General features: G+C 38.9%; 1 protein-coding gene across 1 annotated transcript in view; it reads left to right on the top strand.

Moving 5' to 3' along the window:
• The first annotated feature begins 1712 nt into the window (after window positions 1-1712).
• Window positions 1713-12478, top strand: part of LOC118217115 (flocculation protein FLO11-like) — a 59048-nt gene continuing 48282 nt past the window's right edge. Inside the window, exons 1-6 of the mRNA XM_035398924.1 lie at window positions 1713-1924; window positions 4305-4375; window positions 7165-7194; window positions 7332-7646; window positions 9778-10086; window positions 10310-10633. Of these exons, the coding sequence (XP_035254815.1) occupies window positions 1857-1924; window positions 4305-4375; window positions 7165-7194; window positions 7332-7646; window positions 9778-10086; window positions 10310-10633 (1117 nt within the window). The 5' untranslated portion in view covers window positions 1713-1856. The remainder of the gene's footprint in view (window positions 1925-4304; window positions 4376-7164; window positions 7195-7331; window positions 7647-9777; window positions 10087-10309; window positions 10634-12478) is intronic.

Below are 12478 nucleotides of genomic sequence, written 5' to 3'. Positions count from 1 at the left end.
CTACAAACCGTAACACTCTATTCCATACGTTTACTGCTGGGATGGGGACATAAGATACAGTTTTGATGCCACAAACTGCCATATTTTGCGGTTCAGATCATTTATTTATTAGCAACGCAATGATTAAATTTTGTTGTTTGTTTTGTGTTGATCCCCCCAATGCATCAGGACACATACAGTAAGGTGAGGGTGTGTGGGCTGAAGTCAATGCAATGAATGAGCTTTGCCGGTGTTTTACACCGAAATCTGTGACCGCAGAGGCCGCTGTTGCACATTTTCTGCATGCGTGTGTTGTCGAAAACGGGCATGAAGAAGAGCGTTTACGTAGACGGCGTATACTACTCCTAAACATTGGATTGCCATCGCTCCCTGTCCAGTGCATGTAATCGCTGATTGTTATTGCTTCCTATGGAGAAAGAGCAACATTGGTGGATCATACTAACCACCCCACACATGGTATCTGTCAGTAGAAAGTAAATTAAGTTAAAAAAAGTTTTAGAAACAACGGTTTTATTTTAATTATTGCTACATTTTATGAAATTAACTATAAATTGTTTCTAAAAATGTATTTGTGCCTGCATGCACAGTGTAACATTTAGTGATTTAGTTATATCCGCGGTCACAGATTTCGATGTAACACCGGCCTTCTCAAACAATTTCTCCAGGCATTTTGATTGAAAAGCTGCATGATTGACGGTTATCTGTTGTTAAATTACGGTGAAATAGATGTGTAAGGAGTGGTGCCATCTTGCATCAGGCAGGTCATGCCATATATTACAGAGCTAAGCAGATACTGGTGAACATGTGCAGGCTATTGTTCCTAGCTTACAATAATAAAAGCTATGTAATGATATTTTTAAAAATTATCTACACGCACCACCCCACAGTTACAGCTAGCTCTAATGAAATGCAACTGTGTTCCCCGGAATGCCACTTCATTGCTTCACAAGTGGTTTCAGACAGACGAAACCTGTCTGAATTTTATACGAAACCATGGGGACTATCCATGTACTGAAACATTACTTTATCAAGACAAGCGACTAAGCAGCTCATTAGTGTACTGTTCTTGCACGTGGATGGGCCACACAGTCTAGTATTGAATGCAGACTGTGCCAGGGTGTGCCACTAGTTCCATCACAACAGAGCAATAAGGTTGTGCGTTTATCCTCCCAGGGTCACTCAGAGAGATATGGTCTGCCACCTCCACTTCTGGATTTTTCATCAGCCTTTCAAATTGTGCATATGATAAAAGGGTTTTTAATCAATCCTTTAATTCTCCATACAGAAACTGTTTTTTTTCTGTTAAGGAAAAGGAGCTACAAGTGTTAAGGCCTATATATGTGGATATATGTTTTTATGTTACTGCATTTCTTTCAGGATTTATTCCTTATCTTTTCCAGTAGTCTTACTGCATCCTGGACAGTGTAAGTGTGGAAGGGAAGGTAACAGATAGTCTAGCACTAAGACCCAGGCATGGGGGCAGAGTTTATAAAAAAAAGGGGCAGGAAGCTCAGCTGGGCCTTTCTTCCTGCACTGAGACACACCTGAGAGAGCAGCTGAGGCCAGCCTTTGTCTGGTGTTTGATTTGGTAAGCTCCCTTTTGAAAAATGTTTAAAAGCATGATTTTAATAGTGAAACTGTAGAACCATGAAATATTTCTTTTAGCTCATAGTATGGAAATGAAAGATTTGTTAAATAATTGTTAAAAATGTGTTGTTTTTCATATTTGGTGAGGGACTAAAACTTGGAGTGATTGCCTAGGCATATCAGCCAAGAAACAAGGTATGCTCAAGCAGAACGGAGATGTTTATAAATAGGTTTTTAGTCCCTTTAATACAATATTAACATGGTTCTTTATGAATATAGATTCTAGTCACCTGCATGTCTCCGACTGGGGGAGGGTACGGTGTTCCAGTCTAGCAAGGTATATTATTTACTTTCATAAAGAGAAACGGGAGTGCGCACTCTCATATAACGAAAGTGATCAAAAAATGAATCCCTTGGCAACTTAAGACTTCTTCATACTTGTTTAGATTTTATTTGCGAACATGAAAATAGACAGACATGTTTCGGCCTAAGTCGTCTTCAGTGTCTAATATTATTTACTTTTACATTGCATATGTTTTGTAAAATGTTTCTTGTAAAGTTTCCTTTTGTATATTAATGTGCTTATGTTTCTTTTAGTTTTAAACAAAGACATTACTAGAGCAGCCAACCACTGTTTTTCCCAGAACAGTTACATTAACTATTTTATAATAAGCTATTTGTATGAAAAGAGCTTTCATTTCTACATGGTGAAACAAAAATGTTTAAATGATACCCTTTAATAAAAAGCTGAGAATCTTTAACCATATGCAAATTTGATCACAAATATAAAATCTGTTTGTGTAAAACAATTGTGTATCCTGCTACAACACTAGTGTATAGGCAAGTGGCTACAGTATGCAGATATCCTGCTATGTGAGTTCTATGTGTATGTTAGGACCTTAAAACTGCTGGGTGTACAGTGTTAAGAGTCAAAGAGGAATGTCAGGTTGAAATGAATGCAGTTTATTATTCTGTGTATTCATTAATAATGACAATATACAATGGTGCAACACATGAGTGGTGAAATGGCTATACGCATAAATGGCGTAAATACGTGCAGGAGACCGTGTTGATGAGTCTCCCCAAACTAATGCACGTTTCCCCTTATATACAAAATGATTAATGCAAAAGACAAAATCATCGAATAAAGACACAATCATGGCAAAACAGTATAGATCAATGATCCTGCTTGCACCACTTCTGTAAGCATTTCACACTGGGTTAACCTCTGCATCTAGCTGGGTGCTGACTCATAGGCATCAAGCTCTTTAGTCAGCAGCCCACCACCAAAGACACCAACTTGTTCGCCATGACATCAGTTTTCCAATAATACAAAACATGGTCACATTGTATTATGGAGAACCTAAAGTTCACAATGCTGATCCAATCGGCTGTTTTGCAAATGAGCATCGTCTCTTCATCACAATTTCTGACTCCCTGTCAGCACAATAAACGGTCTGTTTTACTTTGAGGGTCTGAAAAGAGGCAGACTTCTGTGAACTGCCCTACAACAGGACTACCCTCCCTTACAGCAACACGTTGAGTCCAAAGAATATAGAATATCCTCAGATTTCTAGAGCAGTCACAGGCTACATTCAGACTGCAATTCTGATATTTTCCCTCATATGTGACACGGTTTGCATGGTTATGGAACAGTGAGAACAGCAAAAAAGTTCCAGTTTGTGCATGTGAAATAAATCGGATACTGCATGTAGCCATGCGACTTGCATATGACTCATGTGCGCCACTCAAATGGGAATGGATCAAAGACAGGAATGGTACTGATGAGCATCTCCTGCCCATCTGGAGGTACATCGGCAAAGTTAGTTTTACGTCTCTCACCAAGCCACAGGTTCATTTCATAATGGGTTGCTTACATAAATGAAAATGAACAGTCAGTTTGAAAAATTAGAATCTGATAAACAAATTCGGAATTGTAAATGGACTGCATTTTTATAGCGCTTTTATCCAAAGCGCTTTACAATTGATGCCTTTCATTCACCAGAGCAGTTAGGGGTCAGGGGTTAGGTGTCTTGCTCAAGGACACTTCGACACGCCCAGGGCGGGGTTTGAACCGGCAACCCTCCAACTGCCAGACAATCGGTCTTACCTCCTGAGCTATGTCGCCCCATAGAATTGGGCATTCACTCTCCAGTTCTCATTTGAGTAGGTCGACTATATAATGTGACTGCGCAGATATAGCACAGCATACTCATGTAATATTTTGTATCCTCATAATTCTACTTAAAGGTGACACCTTACCAACAATCAATGTAATCTACAAGGGCATCATCAGTAATGAAAAATCCATCATCTAAGTAATGAATTACCCAACAAACGGTGAGTTACACTGCAAGAAATTTTTTTTTTTTAAAGATGAGGCATTTGTATGTACAAAAGAAATCATTTTAGCCTTTTAGCATACATTTACATTTCTCTCTCTTTAGTTAACATAAATGTATTTACTGTCACTAAAACATGCCCCTAAAACCTCTCATGAGTTGGGTTCTCATGGGGAGTGTGGTTTCCTCTTCCTTTACATTGTGCTCTGTCACTCACTCCCCGACCTCCCTCACTCAAAGGCAATTGCGGAAATAAAACTATTACCTAAAAATACATCAAGAGAACAAGCATATGCAACTCTCCCGTTCTTTTTCTTTTAAAAGACCGTGCTCTCTTATGCTTCATTTTTTGTGCTCCTTTGTGCATTGATTCAGTTTATATTGTGACGTTCCTTTGGGAGATACCGTAAAGGCCAGGATGCTGGGAATTGTTCTCATGGCATTTGGTGAGTTTCATTTCCTTTCCTACAATGTGTGAGAACTTTACTTCTGGGAAATACCGTATGCACAACAGGCATTAGCCGCTTTAACACTCAAGTACATTTATGTTTAATTTACATGTAATTTATCATTGGTCTTCAATAATGATCTAAAGTTAGCAGAATCCTTAAACACTGCACAAAATGAGGATTTTGCTATTATCAGCAAAATAAATGGTAAATGGACTGCATTTATATAGCGCTTTTATCCAAAGCGCTTTACAATTGATGCCTCTCATTCGCCTGAGCAGTTAGGGGTTAGGGGATAGGTGTCTTGCTCAAGGACACTTCGACATGCCCAGGGCGGGGTTTGAACCGGCAACCCTTCGACTGCCAGACAATCGGTCTTACCTCCTGAGCTATGTCGCCCCATAAATAAATATCTCATATGGCACAGAAGAATTACAGCATCAAGCTGCAGTTTTCAGTAGTTCTACTCAGCCTGCTCTGCACATGTAAACTGATATTTGTAGATCCTGATATTAGGCACTGTCAGTGTGTTGTCGGACCTCATTCCATGAAGTCGGCCCAGGCAAATTTCACTGAATCCTCACTACTGGTTATCGTGAACTGAAACTAAAACAAAAAGTTAACTGTGAAAAAAAACATTTTCATGTACTGAAATTAAACTAAACATGAGACTAAAAATGAGAAAACTGTCTTTGAGTTTTAAAACTGTCTTGTCATGGTTTTAGCTGATACCACCATTTCTTTTCTTCATATTGCGCCTTTTCTTCAGTTATTACGGCCATTGGTTTTTCTGCGCCTTTTCTTTAGTTATTACGGCCATTTAGTTTTCTTCTTTTCCTTGATTGAATTATACGCGTGCAAATCCCCTTTAAGTAGTTGCACCTGTTGGCTCTCTATTTAAACCCTTAGCAAGCTGACAAGCTTTGCTTTAGTGTCACTTGCGTTACACGAAAGCTGGTAACGTGGTCTGTTTGGTAAGTGGTTTAGTTTTGTTCAGTACTAGATCAGTTCCTCTTCTGCGTCCTTTGTTTTACGTGAAGAGTTACTGCGGAACTGAACTTAGAGGTTAGTGGATTGTGGGCTACAAGTTAGTACTACGTCCTTGCTGATTTCTACTACTCTCGCTAGTGATTCTTTTGACAGTCCTCTGTGTGAGGGCTTCTTGAAGTTCTCGTTCTCCAACTTTTTCAGACCGTTTTTGTTATACTCTTACTCCTTAAGCTTTTGTTTGTTACCCAGTACGTGGGTTGCTTAGAGCTTTTCTTTGGGATACTCTCCCTGAGGAGTATTTTTCTTTTCGTTCTTTTTTCCCCCCTGTCCTTTTGTCTCTTGAGACTTTGTGGTTATTTACCTCTGGTGAATAGCTTAAAGAACCCTGTTCGTTCGCGGTTGGTCTCCCAAAACCCCCACTCCGTCACATGTCTGAGTTTTATTGGTTATATTTTAAGATGTACATTAAATGACATTTTACATATTCTGGACTGAGTTTTTGATGAAGTTCTTTTAACCAGTCTGCAAATGTATTATGTGCATGATGTTATTGTCTGCTTTATCTATGTTCATCAGGTTTAACATTCATTAAAATGTAATGAATCTGAAAATGGCTATTGTGAGAATGCACTACAAGTGTGTGAATTTCGTTTTCATATGAGAACAGTTCATTTTGCACATTTCAAGAAAAGAGGAACCTTTTAAGTGCCAATGTATGATAAATAGAAAATGAATCATCCCACAGCAACACACCATAGCAACATATAAGGATATAGATAGACTATTAAAACCTAGCAGATAGGGTTGACCAGATCAACTGCTAATATCTTTTTATCACAGAAGGAAGGTTCGGATCCAGAGCAAATAAAAACCAGGCCAATACTTTTCTGTGGAATTGGCAAAAACTGTAGTTGGTTGAGATGAATTGGTTGAGATTCTAATCACATTTTTAAAAAATAACAGAGGAGGCCAATAACACAGTAATACCTAATTATATTGAAGAATATTTGTTCTCACTGTTGGTTTCCATTCAGTGAAGCCTTAAATTGACGCTCTCAATTCCCCTTGTTTAAATCCACAACGATAAATCCACAGGACCACGCTGTAAAAAATCAAAATGTTCAATAAAACAAACTGTCAAAACAATGATTCTTCATATGTACAGATCGATTGTGCATTCCAATTAAATTCACGAGAGAGAATTCTCAAAATGAGAGAGAAAAACAGAGAGAGAGGTCAAAAGACCGTATGACTCTACTCTCTCCTTGGATTTGACTAACCGGAAATTACTGCCCCAAAAACTTTTTTCATGCAAGACGCGCCAAAAAACAATTAAATATGCAAATAGCTACTTGGATGCAACGGTCTCAATATCCCATCTCCAAATGTTGCAAAAGTAATTGTAAATGAGCTTTTATGCATTTTAAATTATCCACACACATTTTAAGCACAACAAATCAAATTAACTTATTGCATCATTGTAAATATGAACTGTGTAAATACATCAACACGTAAATACTAAATCAAAATATTTTCTGAATCAACCAATCATAAATTACTGTAGTTTTACATACAAACTTAAATTATTCTGTGCTAATTAGTCAGATCATTTACTGCATTTAGGCTCCTACACTCACCAAAATATAAGTATATAAGAAAAGAAAAGGCTTGTTGCATTATTATTCAATTGAAGAGATCAGAATTCATGTAAAAAAAAATAATGAAAAAATTCTCTCTCTCTCTATATATATATATATATATATATTGCTGCAATTTTCCTTGTTTCATTCCAACAGGTCAATTTCTGCATGTCAGTTTGCCAGCAGGTAAGTGGAGTCTCTTTACTTATAAAGAATTTAAAGTTGCAGCCTCATTTTGTTAAATTAATTAGATCTCACCTGAAGATGTCCAATTTTCCTGATTATTGGCAGTCAGTTGCTCTGTTCCTCTCTGTGACTTTTAGATGGAGTTCAGATCAGACTGGTCGGTGGGAATGGCAATTGCTCTGGAAGAGTGGAGGTCTATCACGAACAACAGTGGGGAACCGTGTGTGATGATGCCTGGGATATGAATGATGCTGCAGTGGTGTGCAGAGAGCTGGGCTGTGGTACAGCTCTGTCTGCTCCAAGTAAAGCCCAGTTTGGCCAGGGGACTGGAACAATTTGGATGGACGATGTTGGCTGTTCAGGCAGTGAATCTTCACTCTCACAGTGCTCACACAGAGGGTTGGGAAAACACGACTGTAATCACGGGGAGGATGCAGGTGCTGTCTGCTCTGGTGAGGGACTTACTATGTCTTAGACTGAAATACTTGTTTGGAGGATGACATCACTAAATTCAGACCAATTAATAGTGCTGATATCAAGTTTATTAATTCCCAATAATAATATTTTAAACTCTCAGGAATAAAGGTACAGTAGAGGTGTATGTTTGTTTTTTAAGGAACAAACTTCCCAAGCGTACCCTAAAAGGTATAATGGTCCTTTGTTTGGGTACAAATAAGCACCTTTTACTAGCAAAAAAGGTATATGAATGATTAAAGCCATGGGCAGGGCTTACCTCTCGAGTACCACCCCAGTGAAAAGCATTGTTTATTCACTGGGGTGGTATCTTTTTAGGAACTTTTTTGTACAGTTTAATTATTACATTGCCATTGTACCATAACAGTTGATACATTTTTAGCATCTTCCTTTGATATTTTAATATATTGTGGGTTTACTACCTCACATAGACTGTGGCTTGTATTCAATCAAAATGTATCCTTAACTTTGGCTTAAAAATGAATGCAAGTGTTTGTTTCTTCAATTCAATTGATTTTGGTCATTGCTGAACTTGCTGAACTGTTTTTATGAAGAAATTGTTAACCTGCATTTAATTCAGACTCAAAGTTAAGGATAAATGGTGATTGAATCCATGCCAGTATATTTCCTTTGCAATTTACAAATTTGTCAGGTAAGTACCATTGTTAAATATCTGATAAATTTAACGAGATGGCACTCAAAGAAATGTCACAGGAACTATAAGTGTTTTTCTCTGAATAGCAATCAAGGACAGCTTCATTTAAAAAAAAAAAAGTCTTACTGAGGTACAGATTACCCTTTTACTGAACAGAATCTGTGAAGTATATTTAAGAGATAGAATGGCACCCTAAGGAATGTTTGCTTCAAAATACATTTATCACTAATTACTTTTACATAAATAAATCTGAATAAATAAAGGACTGTATATGAAATTTACATATAGACTGCATGTTTTTCCAGTCAACTGGATTAACTCAAAATTCATGGCTGACTGTAATATGTTGACATGCTGACATGACATTTAATTTTTTTTAAAGCACTACATGAACTCATCAGTCAATGAGTTCACACAAACACACACACAGACACGTACCAGATGCATGCCACTACATTACAATTGAGTTAATATGACTGAATATATCAAAAGCCATTGTGTATCAAGAGTCTGGTTCTTGAATGAAATAAAAAGGAAGAAATGCTAATTTCATGCAAAGTATTGGAAATTAACATTACATATTAAAATGGACTGAATTGCTTCTCGTTCAAATCTTTGATGCGATAATTAAAACTGAGGAGACAAACTGAGTCATGATCAATATTTTCTTCTCCGCTATTAGGTCTCCCGATCAGACTGGTCGGTGGGCGATGCAAGTGCTCTGGAAGAGTGGAGGTCTATCACAAAAACCAGTGGGGAACCGTGTGTGATGATGCCTGGGATAAGAATGATGCTGCAGTGGTGTGCAGAGAGCTGGGCTGTGGTACAGCTCTGTCTGCTCCAGGTGTAGCCCAGTTTGGCCAGGGGAATGGAACAATTTGGATGGACGATGTTGGCTGTTCAGGCAGTGAATCTTCACTCTCACAGTGCTCACACAGAGGGTTCAGAAATCACTACTGTGGTCACTGGGAGGATGCAGGTGCTGTCTGCTCTGGTGAGGGAAACGCATGTTCTACAGTACATCTGGAAGACTAAGACAAATGTGTGACATCACTAGTAAACTAACCTTTGAAGTGGTAACAGTAAACATTTTGCACACTGCGTGGGAAATGTACATTCAGATAAAAGATAAGGGTAAAAGTTAAGGGTAACAGTTTCCAGGTTTTTAGGTATTTATTCATTTTGTTTGATACCAATTCAATGTGGAGGCAGCTTTAATCATTTTAGGCCTGAAATGTAAGTAGATTTTCAGGGGTCCAGTGGCGGTATTGAAAACTTAGTAAATATACACACATACGGTACCAAATATATTTGCCCTTTATCTCTCAGTAATGTAATTGTTAGAAACAATATGGAGTCCGTGCCGTATAAACATTCTTTGCATAGTTGCTTGTGCCAGTGAAGTAGCTACTTGAGGATTTAAAATGCTATTTAATCTTTTTTTGATACACTAGATACACTAGGTGGCATGTCCCAGCCCACCCTGTCCCTAAGCTCTCCTCATTCAGCACTCTCGTCTGGAGAGGAGGTTCGTTTTCGCTGCGTCGCCCCGGCTGACCTCTGCGCTCCTGTTGAGTTTCGCTTACACAGAGGGGGCGCTGGGAGTCCCCTGGCCCGCAAATCAGAGTCCAGAGGGACCAGTGTGGAAATGGGCGTGAACAACGTGGACTCCTCCCACCAGGGCAGCTACACCTGCCTGTACGCAGTCCAGGGCAACCAGACCCTCCGCTCTTCCCACAGTAACTCCATTGCCATCAGCGTCGGTGAGTGATGTCTTTTACATGTTCAGTAAAATATCCAGTGTTAATTCAGCACAAACAGGAAGGAAAGGAAATATCTCTACCTATGTGTTTATTGTATAGGAAGACTTAATGGAAGACAGAACAAATAAAAGAAAACACAATCACTTGAAGCGATCATAATTGTAGGTTTGCACACACATTTTCATGTTGATGCATTTCTCTCGGAATTCCTATTCTTTTCCAGTGGTCCTACAGCAACCTGCCATCGTCCTCAGCTCTCCTACAGGGGAGGTGACCGGGGGCCCCCAGGGGCCAGAGGTGATCGAGGGCCACAGCTTCACCATCACCTGCTCCACTGTGCCACAGTACCCAGGAGGCTCCTTCCACCTCAGCTTCACAGGGTCCAATCTGACTGAGGCTCAGGCTGCTGCCAATCATTCTGCCTCCTTCATATTTTCTGCTGCAGAGCTTTCCCACCAGGGGAACTACAGCTGTGTTTATGAGACCACAGTGTCTGGACGCAAATTCAGCTCTCCTGCCAGCCCGCTGCTGCCTCTCACCGTCACAGGTAAGGGGCCAAAGGTGTCAATGTGTCATCTTCCTGTATATTTAAATGAACATAATTGAGCGAGAGCCTATCCGTGCAATTACAAAAAATTACTTGATCTGTATTGTCCAACTGGGACAATATGTGCACTATTAGTATCTTTAGTATACTCTGTTGGAATATATTTTTTGATCGATTTGCTGTTTAACACTGGGGATTTTCTTTGCAGTGCCCTTCTGGATTTCGATAATAAAACACCTGAAATGAACGCTATATGCTAAAACATAGACGTGGTACAAATGAGTGCCGTCATATGGGAATTCTAACGGGATACGATCCTCAAGAACAGCCCCGTGATTCACATGGGTTCTCCTCTTCCTCAGCTTCCCTGATCCTGCCAATCGTGTTAGGAGCGTCAGGAGGACTGCTGCTGGTACTGGTGCCACTCGTCCTCTTCCTGCTGTTCTGGAAGAGAAGACACAGCTCAGGACGCACCCAAGTTGCGAAGACAGCGAGCAATGCACGTCAGTACCTCATTACAGAGCAACACGTACATCTAACCTACATTTGGCTCTGTAGTCCCCAATTTTATATTTGTGTTCAAATTTGCATATGCTTAAAGATTCTCAGCTTCTTATTGAAGGGTATCATTTAAACATTTTTGTTTCACCATGTAGAAATGAAAGCTCTTTTCATATAAATAGCTTAATATAAAATAATTTATATAACTGTTCAATCACATTCCCATTATCATTAACATCTTGTAATGCTTACTTGAACATAGATTGTATCACTTTGCATCATGAAAGTGGCAATAAGGAATCAAACTAATTTGTGTGTGATCTGTGATTCCAGCCCATCTCATTGATTGCATTGAGTATGAGTAACTAACTGGTCTACATTATACAGAGTCTAACGCACATTTTGCTTCAGGTCCAATGAATCCCTACTTTCCCAAAGGAAAGGCCAGTGAGGAAGAGGATGAGCAAGACTACGAGAATGTAGAAACACTCACCGGAAATGATTATGAAGATGGGATAGGGGATGAAGACTCTGGAAGTGAAGCTGACTATGTGAATTGCAGGGAGCCTACTGAAAACGAATACTCTGAGGATGAAAATATATATCAAAACTCTTAGATATATGATCAAAACTTGGCAGACCAAGGGCGTAACTTTAGTTTGAATATTGGGGGGTGTTGAAATACATAAATCTCCAGAATTGCAACCCTGGGGGATCCAGGGACATGCTACCCTGGAAGAAATTTTTTAAGGAACAGCTGTGAAATTATTGGTTTTGGCAAATTCTAAGGGGAAAATACTTCAGATTACTGTCCTTGAGGCAGACCTGACGAAAAGACTTCCTTGTTGAATGTAATATTAAGAGCAGGTTGTGAAATGCATTTTGTGACTGGATAAAGACAAAGGTGGAGATGCACGTTGGATTGCATGTATTCATTATTAAAGGAAAGCATGAAAAGCTGTTTCTTAAAGAGCATCTAAGTGATGAAAAGCTTATTTATAAGGGCAAAGGTATAACTTATATTTCGATGGCAATTTATTTAAAGACTTAAAAAAGTTTACTAAGTTTTTAAATGTACAGTTTTTTTATTCGTTTAATGTAATAAGGTTTTAATACTGTTAACTGTTGTTTTAAAAAATGCTATTTTAAATGATATCCTACTGCATAACTAACGTCAAATGACTTATCTTGCTCCTTAACTAACATTAAGGCAGTGAGTGAGCCACATGAGCAGCAGTGTCTGTTTTAATGGTGTTTAGAAGATGTGTATGAAGCAGCTAGTAGGGCCTAAGTTCGTAATGTTATTCTTGAAAAAGTGACTCAGCACATTTCCAAAAGAAAATG

The sequence above is a fragment of the Anguilla anguilla genome, chromosome 17, assembly GCF_013347855.1.
Source record: "Anguilla anguilla isolate fAngAng1 chromosome 17, fAngAng1.pri, whole genome shotgun sequence".
Lineage (NCBI taxonomy): Eukaryota > Metazoa > Chordata > Actinopteri > Anguilliformes > Anguillidae > Anguilla > Anguilla anguilla.
This window is presented reverse-complemented; position numbering and strand designations above follow the sequence as displayed.